Genomic DNA, 15,048 nt, shown 5'->3' on the forward strand with positions numbered 1-15,048 from the left:
TGATAGCTTCAGGGAAAAGTGAGATTTTCTCACCACCCAGTCCCTCGAACACTAAGCCAGAGAGACCCTGAGCAACACCAGCTATACTCCCAAACAAAATAGGTCCTGGGGAAAAATTCCACCAAGGATCCTAGAGGTCAGGGTTATTTTTGTGGACTCCATAACTGCATGGACATTGAAAGAACCAAAAAGTACAACAGGAATTATACATATAGATAGATACAGATAATTGAGAAAGACAATGGACAAAAGTGCTGAAATCTTTATAAAATGAGGGAGAATTTGTTTTATAAATTACTTCAGTAAAGAGTAACAACCTTTCCTTAAAATAGTTTTTAAAATATTATTAAAATCATTAAATTAAAATTTTTGAATCTGACGTTTTTTTCATAGTGCAGTTTGGTTGAATTAGTCTTAATAATAAAAAGGTCCAGGACTGGAGAGAAAATCAGCGGGTAGGGAACTTGCCTTGCACGAAGCTTATCCAGGTACAATCCTCAACTCCTTATGGTCCTCAGAAGTGATCTGATGCATAGCCAGATGTAAGTCCTCAGCAGTGCTAGGTGTGGTCTAAAAAGACAAACCACAATAAAATAAAATTTAAGGTTCATGAACTCACCAACAATTTAAATGTGTAGATTTAAAAGAAAAAATTTTATGAGAAACTGGGTAGGCTACTTGATCTTACCCATGGCTGACCCAGTTTTTATTCCTGGTATCTCATGTATTCCCCTGGGCCTGCAAGGAGTGATCCCTGAAAGCAGGGTGGGTAGTAAACCCTAAGAATTCCTGGGTATAGCACCCCCTCCAAAAAAAAAAAGCAAAAACAAAAAAAATGTGTAAATTTGCAGCTGCCACAATAAAATACCAGTTCATCCTTGAATATTAGGTTTTTGGTCCTTGGGGATTTACTTTATTTTGTTTTTTATTTTCGAACCGTACCCAGTGCTTGGGGGTATGTTGACTTTTAAAAACTTAACTGGTTTTTGTTTGTTTGAGGTCTCAGCTCTGCTCTGGGAGGTATGCAGTGCTAGGATTGCACCTGGAGGCCTCGTGCATTTAGGGTTGCCGTCTTGCAGTCTAGTCTTTGAGCTACCCCCAACCTGACTGACACCCCCCCCAAATGTTTCTATGTTTTCGGGGTACATGTACTGTATCATAAGCCACCACCAAAATGCTGGTATCTCTCTGCGATGCTTTGGACCCCCTTCAGTTTTTGGGCTACTCTCCCATCTTTCATAAAGAGTTTTTTTTTTTTTTTATCAGACATCATCTATTACCTAGCTTATTTCTTTATATACTACACAAGGGACATTATATGGTGTTTGTCTCTTTCTCCTAATTTATTTTGCTTATCTGACTCTCTAGTTCCATCCATGTTATAGTAAAAGACTAAGGTTTTGTCTTTTCTGTTGTAAGCAGTGAAATTTTTATGAGTGGAATATACTGGACTCAAATTAAAAACCATTCTTTGGTTATCCTATCTACCTTGGCTGGAAAGTCTCTGAGTAGTGTTTATTCTTTGCTCCATTCTGAGGTTAAAGTTACAGAGGATGTTATAAAATAGGATTATCTGTCTGTGCAGGTCTACTCCATATTGTAAAGTGTTTTTGTTTGTTTTTGATTTTAAAGATTCGCTAGTCCTGGGCTTTTACTTTTCTCATGTTACTCTGGAGATTTCATTTCTTATATGTCTTTGGTTCCCTAATCTTATAATCTCATTCCTTTCTCAGAAATCTATTGTACTGGAGGATACATGTTTTCTACCCTTTTTTAATTGTAAAATGACTTCCTTTTCCTGAAATTCGCTTCATTTTCTCAGTATTTTGTTTCCTTTTACTTAACTAATAAATTCCTGCTGTGCCGTTGAGAACTGAGTTCTAAATAGCATTTCCTTTTTTAGTGCAGGCATCACTCAGTGTGGTCCACATACCACCTATCACCAGCCTTTCACCTCACTGTCCCAACACACACACACACGCACACACACACACACACACACACACACACACACACACACACACACACATAGGATGGGGTTGGAGTGGGAATAGGTACTGGTTAGCTGGGGAGATTTGAGGACAGAAAACTGAAGTGTGTGGCATGTTGAATCTGGGACAATCACTAGTAAATAGATAGGTGTAGTGGTTATCAGATTATGGTTAGAAATTGTTCTAAGCAAGAATCAGCAAAATGATGAACTAAACTGGTATTTTCTGCCGAGATGTGAATTGGAGAGCAACTGTATACTTTCTGGATCCCTGGTAATCCACTGGGGTTGCATTCTGTCAGTGTAACCATTATATATGGGGTTGTACCCACAGCCACAAGCAAGGCAAGATTTTTTTTTTTTTTTTTTGCTTTTTGGGTCACACCCAGCAATGCTCAGGGGTTACTCCTGGCTTTGCACTCAGGAATTACTCCTGGCAGTGCTTGGGGGACCATATGGGATGCCGGGGATCAAACCCGTGTCGGCCACGTGCAAGGCAAACACCCTACCCGCTGTGCTATCGCTCTGGCCCAAGGCAAGCATTTTATCTCCCCCACTTTCTGATCTCAGTTTTTTTTTCCTATTAAACAACAGTTGCCAACCTGTATTTCTCTTTTATGAGTTCCGAATCTTTAGTGATATCTGCTCCTGATTTGTTTTTCCTGATGAAGTAATTGGCATGTATTCAGTGCTTGTACCATGCCAGGCATCATATTAGGCCATTGTAGACAAAGTAGTTTCCTCTTACAGTTTCCTGACCTGTACTGGCTACGATTGTACCCACCTTTAATTTCCCTTATGCAACCTGCCATAGATTAAGTTCTGTGCTCCTTGACAATATAGTATAGGGTTAAGAGCATCTCTTTGGAGCTAACATTTTTGGGGTTGGCATGTCAATTCCATCTCAGGAACTAGGGGCAAGTTACATAATTTTTCTAGGCCTTGGTTTCTTTTATAAAGGGAAAAGAGGTAGAGGAACAGGAAAGTTCCACCTTCCATAGGCTTGTGAATATTCATTAGTGGATGAAAATATTAGAGGCAGGCATATTATGCATTCTCAAAAGTTAACAGCCATTTTCTCTCATGACCTGAATCTTCACAGACTTTCCTTAGTTAGATATTTGCTGACAAGCTGACATTCAGAAAGATTATAAGGCAGTGTGCTGTTATCTGACTTGGACTAATTTTCTTGTTTATACATTATGGAAGAAGTAACATTTCTCCTCTGTTGTTTACCACTGGTTGTCATGAGCGAATTGGCCGGGGGGGGTGGGGGGGCACAAAAATACCTGGTGTGTCAGGGAGATACTTCAGAGGATTAGAGGCTCTAAATTTGATGCCCAGTCCCTAATGCCCACCCCCACTTCTAAATTCCACCAGCTCTGGGCCTGATGGCTGAGAAGTCCCCTATTTTTTAAAACATTTTAGTATTAGTAATGATTACAATCATTCAGCAAGCATGAACTATTATAACTAAATACAGATATATACGAATATATAAGACGGGCTGGAGCAGTAGTACTGTGGTTGGAGTGTTCTGTTGCATGTGGCCAACCTGGGTTAAATTCCTGGCACCCTAAATCGTCCTCTGAGCACCGCTAGGAGTGATTCCTGAGCGCAGAGCTAGGAGTAAGCCCTGAGCACCACTAGATGCGTCCCTAAAGCTCCCCCACCTCTACCCAAAACAAAACAAACAAAAATTTTAAAGGGGCTAAAATGATAGTACAGTGGGTAGGGCTTTTTCTTTGTACAAAGCTGACATGAGTTGGCCCTCAGTCAAATGGCCTTCCAAGCTGGTTGTAATTCCTGGGCACAGAATGAGGAATAACCCCTGATCATTACCCATTGTGGCTCAAAAAATCCACAAATAAGAATGTATAGGCTAGAACTCTTGACTAGGTTATTTGGGGACAGAGAGTTGTGGTATTAGGTTGGGGGCAGAAGTAGAGTTTGAGCTAATCTTAAGAATGCACAAAAAGTAGAAAGCAGAGAGAGAGGTGCCTCAGGTAGGCATCCCCACATTGTGTGTTTGGGGAATAGCAAGCATTATGGTTTGACTATGGTGTGACTATGAAGTTATCTGAAAGAAATTGTCATTTGCCACTTTTACCAATAAAAACAGCATTATTGGCAGAAGAATGGGTCAAGATGTTGTTGAAATAGCAAAGGAACCAGGTGAGAGCCAGTTACATAGCTCAACCATCTGATCACATGCTATGTTATAGAAAGCTTGGGTTCTGTTGCCGAAGCTACATGGTCCCTCAGCACCACAGGGGGTGACCTCTTTTGGGGGGTGAGATGGGGAGTACACTGTGATGTTTAGGGTATTACTTCTGGCTCTGCATTCAGGAATTACTCCTGGTGATGCTCAGGGAACCATGTGGGATGCTGGGGATTGAAACCGGGTCAGCCGCATACAAGAATAGCGCGTACCCACTGTACTATCCCTCTGACCTCAGGGAGTGACCTCTTAGAACAGTGAATAGCCCCCATCTCCCTAACAAAATAACTGCTTCTCCCCTCTCCCCCTCCCCCCATTTCTTACTACTTTAAGACATATGTTCTATCTAGAAATCACCTAATCAGTTATTGTGACGCCTTTTGCTCCCAGAGCAGAACCTAAATCACAGTGGGCTCTAAGTATTTAAGTTTCTTTGTTTATGAAACGTACCCACCCCACTAATGCTCAGGTTCACTCATGACTTTGTGCTCAGGAATCACTTATGGTGGCGCTAAGGGAACCATAATTGGTACCAGGGATCAAAGCAAGGTTGTCTATGTACAGGCAAGGCCTTACTCACTATACTATGTATGCAGCCCGAGTGTTTTCTAATGTTACTAAACCACATAAAAAATGTTGAGTTATAATTGAAGTTCCACATACATGTGCCATATGCACTTACTATAACAGAGCTCATTAAATATAGTTTCAGATAACAACGTTCTGTAATTTCAGATAGATGCTATTGTGACTTGGGGGGGAATGACTTACTCATCTACAAATTTTAAAGTATCTTGTTAGTTGCTAAATGTTGGCTCATATCATGAATGGGCCTGTATAGATCTGACCCCAAAAAAACCTCGGAAGCAGAATTTTTCATTAGTTTATTGCTGATTTGGTTAAAAAATCTTAAGCCAAGGACCCTGAACTAGTTCAGAGTGTTCAAGTACATTCCTTGAGTGTGGGACTCCTGGACTCTCTCCCTATCCCTGGTACCTATATTGGTCCCCCTAACAATGAACTGGGAGAAGCCGCCGAGCACTGCTGGGTGTGAGCCCAAAACAAGCAAAAATCTTAGCAGAGGGTTGTGACACAGACATATTGAGAGTAATATATAGCAGAAGTTAATTGAGCAGATCCATCTATTTCAAATGACTTGAAATTATTTTGCTGCCCTTAAAATTGAAAACATACCATGTCTTTGAGAAGGCGACATTCATATGTGAGTTAAAAACAACAGCATCCACATCATTCTGTTAGATGCTATAAATATATGGTGACACATGCCAGTTATTTCTTTATGTTTGAGACTTCTCAAAAATCTTCCCAAGGAAAGGTGGTAACTGCCACTCAGTGGTAAAACACATGCATTATTTTGTGTTCAGATCTGGATTCCATTCCGTCCCTTGCACTAATCCCACTTCCATAATCCCAAATGGATTATATCTTCCTAGGAAAGTAAGAATGATGTCTTTTTCTCATTAATAATTCTTCTAGTTATGCCCAGTGATGGGATCACTTACATAGACTTAAAATAAATTTAAAAAAAAAAGATTGACTTGTCTTTCTATTATTTCCTAAAGATGCTTCTCTATACGGGGTCTTACTCTGACATAGAATATAGTTTCAAAGAACAAATAGTCCCTAAAAATTGGAATACAAAACATCAACTTGTTTGCTCACATTTTCATTTTTCCCCTTCAACCCAGTAAAGGAATGTTAGTAACAAATCTAATAACATGTTTAATGGTAGATCTTAGATCTTGGGGATACTTTAAGGGCTAGAATTTTTTTTTTCTACTAGGAATGGACTTGTTATACTCTGTATAAGGAAGGTTTTGCCTCAAATTATCCACTGATCAGTAGTATAAAATTAATAGATTTTTTTCTTTTATGTCACAGTTTTGAAACAATGTAATATTTATAATGTATACTGACATCAGATGATTGGAAGCAATAGAATTTAAATTTTGTTATTTAAATCTAAGATGAGGTGAAAATAATTGCTTAGGAATTACCATTAAAGAAATATGAAATATAAAGTATATTCTTAGAATATAATAAAATCATGTAAAATTTTAGTGGCTAAAATTTTCATGTATTAACCTTTATACTGAATTTTTCATGTTAGTATAAAGGAAATGTGAATCATACCACAAATATTTTATTATGCGATTGGTTATGCATGAATAAGGAGTGGGGCTAACATGAATTTTTTAAGTGTTTAGTAACACCTAAAAGTAAATCATGCTTAAGAAAAAGAATCCCCTGAAACATAAAATCTCTTATTTCTTCTAGATGTACTTGAGGGATACAACGGAACAATATTTGCTTATGGGCAAACATCCTCAGGGAAGACACACACAATGGAGGTAACATTTTGTCGTCTGTATTTGCATGTAGTTTGCAGTGGCAGAGAGTATATTTATTAAATGTGATATTATTTTGCCATAGTTACATTGTACTGCTCTCTATCATGCAAAAAATCAGGTAGCATAATTGTTGGAATCTGTTCAGTTCTGGAGTAGTGAAATTATATTTGAAATTATATCTAACTTTGTTATGTTGATTAACTTAACCACAAAATTATAAGGATTTTAGAATTTAATGTGAATTTCACCTTATAAAAATAGGAAAAATTTTAAGTGTTTCCAGTTCAGTTTAAAAGGGATTTTTTTTTCCCTTTCTCTCCTTATTCCCTCCTCAAACTTGCTACTCTTATGATAAGAACATTACCACAGTTATCAGTGGTGATTGATAACAATAATTGACTTGGTCCTCTCTTGCTTGGCTTTTAGAAGAACTCCTATGACCTACTGCTATTGCTAGCAGTGGATTTTAGGAGCATACTTACCTTTTTAAAAAGTCTATATGAGTATACTTGATTATTTTTTTAAAACTAATAAGCTAGTCATGATATAAAAGTATATCATTCCATTTCAAGTAAGTAGCTGTTTATTTTAATGTTACATTACTGCTTATTTTCATAAAGAACATGGATATTCTTTGCACTTGAATGAATTCAGCCTAAGTAGAAGGAATAATGTAGATTTATGTAGAAATAAACCAAACATTTTTAGAATATGTTTTGCTTTTGTTTTTGTTTTTTTCATTCACGAATCACAAAATCTGTTGATTGTCGAATTATTCAAGTGGTCTCAGTAACCTCTCCATTCGTCCTATCCCTGGGATTTTAGAAGCCTGTCTCCACTCAGCCTTCCCAACGATGCCACACTGGAGGCTCTTTCAGGGTCAGGGGAATGAGATCCAGCTGGTTACTGGCTTTGGCATATGGATACACCATGGGAAGCTTGGGAGGCTGTTCCATGTGGGCAGGAAGCTCTCAGTAGCTTGCTAGGTTCTCCCAGAGGGAAAAGTAGATTATAAGATATCTTCTGGGAGTTTTGCTTTTAAGTCTCTGGATGTTGGCCGTTGATGGGATTACACACACCTGGGTTCTTCTGCTGGTACCTTCATGCGTGAGACCTGTCTGAACGTGTGGAGAGGGGCCCTGAGTATGGCTGTGGCTAGGTTCCGGTGGTCTTCGGCCACCGTGAGCTCTGCTCGGGGTGGGGAGGGAAGCTGGAGCCCATTCCCTCCAAGGGGCCCTGGGGAAGACATCCAGGTGTGTGGGCAAGAGACTCTTTTTTTTTTTTTTTTCTCATTAGTTTTGTTTTTCTGGTACCTGGGGTCAAACCCAGGATTACATGTAAGGTAAGAGCTCTACCAATGAGCTACAACTCCAGTTCCTAAAAAGAGTAAATAAATCCAATGATTAAGAAACTAAGATTAGTAAGCTTAACTGTATGAGGTTGACATGTATGGTATTTCTCTGTAACTACCCAAATATGTAATAACTGAATTTTTACATATTTTAGGAAATACATAGTAATTTCAGTTATTGTAGAGACATTTTTAGTAAAAAATAACAATAATACTTCCTTTTTTCTATGTTACTATAATTGTAGATGCGAAGTTTTGATTTAATTCATACTTCATTGTTTAAGACTAGTTTTGTTTCCTGTCCAGGGTAAACTTCATGATCCAGAGGGCATGGGAATTATTCCAAGAATAGTGCAAGATATTTTTAACTATATATACTCCATGGATGAAAATTTGGAATTTCACATTAAGGTAAAAATCCTTGAGGAAGTTGTTGTTGTTGTTGTTCCCCAATAATACATGCTTTTTTTTTTTCTTTAAGTCAGTAGTTAAGTGTGATTGTAAGATCTTCAGAATCACTAAATTTAGATTTTTTTTCTCTACCTTTAGGTGGCCTTAAGTAAGTTAGCTAAAGTCTCTTTTAGGGAGACAGAACTGGGGTCAGGGAATGTGCCTAGGATCCAGTCCAGGACCTCAGACGTGGGAAATTGCTCTCTTCTACTGAGCTACATCCCTGAGCTCCATCCCTGTGCTACATTCCTTAGCTTCCTTCTCTGTAAAATGAAGATTGGTTTTCTACAAAATTCAAAAGTTCCCATCACTCTAAACTAGTCTTAACTCATTTTAAATATTACAGTGAAAATTGTTTTTTGTTGTTGTTGTTAAATAGTTTAACAGTAGAATACGAAATGTGGCTGAGTTGTTGATACTCTCTACCCCTAGTCTAGACGGTACCTGGCATTCAGAGTTCACTCAACATTTGGCGAGTCAGTGTTTTTCTAGTTTTAATTTGTTGATCTCTTTTTCTGTTTTAGGTTTCATATTTTGAAATTTATTTGGATAAAATAAGGGACCTATTAGATGGTAAGTTAAATTCTTTGTTCTTTGATATTAAAAAATATGGTACATTACAGGGATCCAGAATAATAGTATGGTGGTGGGCTGCTTGCCCTGCAAACAGCCAAGTTAGGTTCAATCAGCAGCATCCTGTATGATCCTGCCAGGAGTGATCCCTAAGCACAAAGTAAGAAGTAAGCTTTGAGCACTGGTGGGTGTGGCCCGAAAAACATGAATAAAAATATGTAACTGTTTTAGTAGTTGATGTGGGGCCATTGCTAGTAATCAATATAAAATTGACTTAAACTATAAGAAACTGACATCTTAAAATTCTTTAAAAGATTAGGTTGATGCCTTTGGCACAAAGAATAACTTATTTAAAACACATATTTATGGGATCTTTAATTAGGGCACCAAATTGAACTAGACAACCTGGATTCTAATTTTCTGTCAGCTAGATACCATGTCCTTGTTAGAACTGCTTAACCAAACTTGCTTATTTCCAATGTCTGGGTGGATGAGTTGAACTGAACCTAAAATTCTAAATTGCTATGTGAGTTTCTATTTAAAATTAATTCAGCAGGGTAATGCTTTAATGATATTTTTCTATGATATTTTTCTATTTTTAAAAAATTGCCTATCGTTAGACTGCTGAGGAAAGGAAACAATTGAACTAGTTATTTCACTGTTAGAAATTAAGAGAATACTGATACTACTTAATTTTCTTTTCAGTTTCAAAGACCAACCTTTCAGTTCATGAAGATAAAAATCGAGTTCCATACGTAAAGGTACATAAAGATATAGAATGACTTCATAAAAACTTTGTAATAGAAGTTTGTAAGGAGTCAGACATACTTTCCCTTTTTTTTGCAGGGCTGTACAGAGCGTTTTGTATGTAGTCCAGATGAAGTTATGGATACTATTGATGAAGGGAAGTCCAACAGACACGTAGCAGTTACAAGTAAGTAGTCATTCAGATATAAAACAGCTTTAAAATATTTTATTGTCAGACTTATTGAATTGTTTATCTGTCAGGTTTATTGAATTGTGTAATTTTTCTTATGTAAAATTTTTCTTATGTAAAAGTGCTTTAGAAATTATTAAAGGAAAAGCCATACATCCTTAACATTTATGTAATTTCCTCACAGATATGAATGAGCACAGTTCTAGGAGTCACAGTATATTTCTCATCAATGTTAAACAAGAGAACACACAAACGGAACAAAAGCTGAGTGGAAAACTTTACCTCGTTGATTTAGCTGGTAGTGAAAAGGTAAAATCTTTATTTTCCTATGGATAGCTTCGCATTTTAATTGTAGTTTAAATTTGAGTTTATGTATTATTAATTGTTGCATCTTGAAGACCTACCAAACTGGGTTTGGTAATTTTCAGAGTTAAAAGCACTGGATAAACCCAACATAGCTTTCATTTAGACCAGTCTTTCCTTTTATGTAGATGTGTTTTTATTTTATTTTTAAAATTTTTTTTAAATTTTTGAGCCACACCCAGTTGTGTTCAGGGCTTTGTCCTAGTTCTGCACTCAGGGATCATTCCTAGCAGAGCTCAGGGGACTACATTTGTGATGATGGAGATCAAACTTGGGCCACCCACATGCAGAGTGAGCCCCCTACCTGCTGTACTGTCTGATTCATCACTTGGGTTTATGTTTTTAATTGAATACTTGTTCAGAATATTGTAACATTTTAAAAAGGTATTCTAATTTTTATACTTTATTACCCTTATTGGAAATGTGAAAACAGGTAAACTATCCATTGATTCTTATTTCCTTTAATTGTTTTCATTATTATGGTCCTATAAATCTGGTTGCAGCTTATGTCAAATGAAAGTAAGATGTAGTATCTTAATATTGATTTCTCTGACATTTTTGCTGTTCTTCTTACTTTGATTCTTGTGTTTTGGACATGCTTATTATTCCCTTCTACTCTTCAAGTCTACTCTTCAAGTACATCTTTCAGAGCTGATTTGATTTGTTTGGTTTGTTTCTGTTTCCTCAGAGTTGTTAACTTCATCAGCATTATGCTTTAGCAAGTTTTAAAAGATTTCTCTTTATTATATAGTAAACAAATTAGTATACTTCTAATTTATGTGAAAATTGGTTATTTTAGTGTTGGAACATGGCTTAGTTGTAGAGCCCCAAAAATCTTTTAAAACAAAATAAAATTTGGTATCTCCTTAGTTTTCATTCTTTGTCACACAGTTGCTTAATTAATTTCAGAGACATTAATACAAAATGATGGTACCTTATTGTTGCTTATTGATAACCTTGCCTTTTCTTTAAATTCAAAGGAAATAATTTTAAACTTGTTGTTTTGTGTTACTCTTTTAAATTATAGGTTAGTAAAACCGGAGCAGAGGGTGCAGTGCTGGATGAAGCCAAGAATATCAACAAGTCGCTCTCTGCACTTGGGAATGTTATTTCTGCTTTGGCTGAGGGTAGTGTGAGTATTAAGACTTTTATTCCCTATTGTCACTTTATGGAATGCTAATTAATGAATGTGTGGTATATGTGTTTATGCACAAGTGCATGTGTGCTTGGATATGTAAGTAAACAAACTGAATCAGTATGTATATATTGTCTTTTAGAAATTTGTTTCATGGTATCACCATTTATGCTCTAATTCCCAGTTAAAATATTACAATGTCTTGTGATTTAGTCGTAATACCTTAATATGTAGGAATCTATTGATGTTCTGTGATTTTTGTTTTTTTGTAGACATATGTCCCATATAGAGATAGCAAAATGACAAGAATCCTTCAAGACTCACTAGGTGGGAACTGTAGAACTACTATTGTAATTTGCTGCTCTCCATCATCGTACAATGAATCTGAAACAAAATCTACACTGCTTTTTGGCCAAAGGTTGGTTGTAAACAAAATCAAATTGTTGTTCCTTGTTCATTAAACCTAGATAAATGTCAGATAGATAATAAGTAAGCCTGAGAAATGTCTCTCCATTAAGCTTGTTAAGTGTGACAGATTGAAATGCATAAAAGATGGTAAGCCTAGGAAAATCAATGATGACTTTTTTTTGACCTTCAGTGATAATTTTTTTAATTCAGTTTTGCAGATGAAATGAGAATATGTAAGACCCACTTTTTGTATTTTTTAAATTTCTTTAAAATGTTATTAGTAGTATTAGTAGCTTTTGGTTTGGTGACCTCCCCCAGCAGTGCTCAGGGCTATTTCTGTTTCTGCTCAGTAGTGACCCCTCATGGTCCTGGGGAACCATATGTGGATTTATACTAGCCTTACCTCCCATTAGAACTCAAATCCTGACAAATTCTTCTTTTTCAAAAGCTATTCTCTAAAGTGGGCTAACCCGAGTTTAGTTGGGCTATGAATAGACACTAATTTTGGTTTTGGCTTTGATTTTGGTTTGGGTTAATACCTAGCAGTGCTCAGAGGCTATTCCCAACTTGTTGCTCAAGGCTGGCTCCTATCAGCACTCCAGAGAACAAAACTCAGTCTCCCTCATGCAAAGCACACTCTCAATGTATTAAGCTATTTCTTCTGTCCCTGTAATATACCAATTTAGTATTTAGCTAAAGAACTGGACAAGAATAGTTCAGAGAAGTTACTTAGTTACTTCTACACAATATACACAGAGCTATAGCTATAATATTAAAAAGAAATTCATTTCCTTTTTATTTCTTCTCCAATTCTCATAGAGCCAAAACAATCAAGAACACAGTTTGTGTCAATGTAGAGTTAACTGCAGAACAATGGAAAAAGAAGTATGAAAGAGAAAAAGAGAAGAATAAGACCCTTCGGAATACCATACAGTGGCTTGAAAATGAGCTCAACCGATGGCGTAATGGTAATAACTTAAGACTTTGTCATTTTGAGTTTAATAAAGATTTAGGGCTATTCTGTGAGTTTAAAGTTCTGGTAAGAATATAAGTGAAAATAATAGCATATCTTATTCACTTTTCAGGAATTAGGGATCATTAATCATTTTAGGGCCAGGGATGTTGTTCAAATAGTGGCCCTACTCTGAGTTCTACCCAGTCCCGTATCATCTCCTGTTCATTTCCAGGACTAACCCTGGGTCTCATCCATTGCAGGGATAATGTACACAGTAATAAAGAAAAAACATTTTAGGGGTGAGAATGCTAGTACAGCAGGTAGGGCGTTTGCTTTGCATGTAGCTGTCCCAGGTTCGATCCCTAGCATCCCATGTGGTCCCCACAACTTGCCAGGCATAAAGCCTGAGCATAGAGCCAGGAGTAAACCCTGAGCACTGCCAGGTATTTCCCCAAACCAGGAGGGGAAATTAAAATGTTACATTAAGTTCTGATTTTATCTGAACTAACAGATAAAATGCCAACTGGGAGCTTTTGAAAGGCACTGTGCCATAGATGGCAGGCTCCCTAGATTTAAATAAAATTAAGTACAAGATTAGGCAACTGGATTTTTGGGGTAGAATCAAAGTACTGTCAATTTTTCTAATCTCAGGGGTTAAGTAAATGGTAAGTTCTGATGTAATTGAATAAAATGAAAATTAATGACATAGATGTAGGCTTTTAATAATCTCTTGCCTTATTTAGGAGAGACAGTGCCTATTGATGAACAGTTTGACAAAGAGAAAGCGAACTTGGAAGCTTTTGCATCAGATAAGGAGATTTCTATTATTAGTGATAAACCAGCAGCCCCAATTGGAGTCACTGGAAACTTTACTGATGCTGAAAGAAGAAAGTGTGAAGAAGAAATTGCTAAATTGTACAAACAACTTGATGACAAAGTAAGTATTATTTACACTGTTTAATTATGTTGTTAAGAGTATTATTAACATGGGTGTTTTTATTTTCTAATTTGAATGTTACAGTTCATATCGCCTATGTACTCATTCTTGAAATATGTTGACCTTTTAGAATAAAAAAAATTAAAAAATTAAAAAATTTTAAAAAGAAATATGTTGACCTTTTGAAAATTGCTCTATTAATAATGTAAAATATTGGGATCCAGAATGCTAGTAAAATGGTTTTGAGGCATTTGCCTTGCATATGACTGACCCTAGTTCAACCACTTGCATCACTTGCTTTACTGCCAGGAGTAAAGCATCGCTTTACTTTGAGCATCACTCAATAAATAAAAGCATAATTTCAGTTTCTTTGTAGAAACTATGAGGAATATCTATTTCTCATCTAAATTATTTTATTTGGTAGAGGGACCTTCAAAGCAGTGCTTCGGTAACTAGACTCAGGAGCCACACCTACTAATCCTTGACCACACAGTCTGGGTCTGTTTGTCCAAGCTGGACCACCCAGGCTGCACCTGCCAGTGCTCAGAACCATTTGGAGGGCAGAGAACCCTTGGGCTCACCCTTGCATGATACACACCTCCAAGCTAACTCCCCAACTGCTGCCTGCTAAAGCTTTCAAAGGAGATTTGACATTGGATCATTGGTCAGGCTTAGAATCTGGAATCTGAAGACTTTTCTGAAAGATAATGGGACATGAAATAGCTCGAGGGCTAGAGCACATGTTTTGATTCTGATTCCTGGCACTGCATGGTCTCTCTCCTCTTCCTTTCACCTTCCCCCACATTGTAAAATGGGGAGGGCACTTACATAAGAGATTAGAATAGAAATAGTAACTTGTTTTAATTATACCATTCAGTAGTGTGAAAAATAACAAGAGGAAGAGAAAACAGAATAGTAAACTCTAAGAAAGTTTTGGTTTTGTTCTTGTTTCACTTTTAAGTATTTTATGTTGTGTAATGCAGTGAATCAAATCTAAGGCCTTTGCATGCAGGGCACGTGCTCCACTACTGCATCACGTTTGGCCTTCAGGTGGTACTTGTTATTTTAAGCAGCTTATAGGTTTAAAGTGACTGCATAGATATATTCAGTAATAGCCTTCAACATGTGCTGATTCAGGTCTATGGTTTACAGTATTACTGATGGTTTCACCTGTATGTAATTCCAACACCATGCCCATCACTTATGTACCCACCTTCCCCCATTAACTCAGTGCCCCTCCCATTAACCCTCACTACTAAACTTGGTTGTGTGAATCAGTTCTCCCCCTCCCCCTTCCCTTCCTCCTCCTCTTCCTCCATAGAAATTGATTATAAACAATTACCTAGAACTAAAAAG

The 15,048-nt window shown here is 37.0% G+C and overlaps 1 protein-coding gene across 1 annotated transcript in view; it reads left to right on the plus strand.

Moving 5' to 3' along the window:
- KIF5B (kinesin family member 5B) overlaps nucleotides 1-15,048 on the plus strand; it is a 47,431-nt gene that overhangs the window by 9,991 nt on the left and 22,392 nt on the right. Inside the window, exons 3-12 of the mRNA XM_004605392.3 lie at nucleotides 6,510-6,583; nucleotides 8,241-8,345; nucleotides 8,909-8,957; nucleotides 9,663-9,718; nucleotides 9,804-9,891; nucleotides 10,079-10,203; nucleotides 11,285-11,389; nucleotides 11,665-11,810; nucleotides 12,620-12,768; nucleotides 13,499-13,692. Coding sequence (XP_004605449.1) covers nucleotides 6,510-6,583; nucleotides 8,241-8,345; nucleotides 8,909-8,957; nucleotides 9,663-9,718; nucleotides 9,804-9,891; nucleotides 10,079-10,203; nucleotides 11,285-11,389; nucleotides 11,665-11,810; nucleotides 12,620-12,768; nucleotides 13,499-13,692 — 1,091 coding nt within the window. The remainder of the gene's footprint in view (nucleotides 1-6,509; nucleotides 6,584-8,240; nucleotides 8,346-8,908; nucleotides 8,958-9,662; nucleotides 9,719-9,803; nucleotides 9,892-10,078; nucleotides 10,204-11,284; nucleotides 11,390-11,664; nucleotides 11,811-12,619; nucleotides 12,769-13,498; nucleotides 13,693-15,048) is intronic.

The sequence above is a fragment of the Sorex araneus genome, chromosome 9, assembly GCF_027595985.1.
Source record: "Sorex araneus isolate mSorAra2 chromosome 9, mSorAra2.pri, whole genome shotgun sequence".
Taxonomy (NCBI): Eukaryota; Metazoa; Chordata; class Mammalia; order Eulipotyphla; family Soricidae; genus Sorex; species Sorex araneus.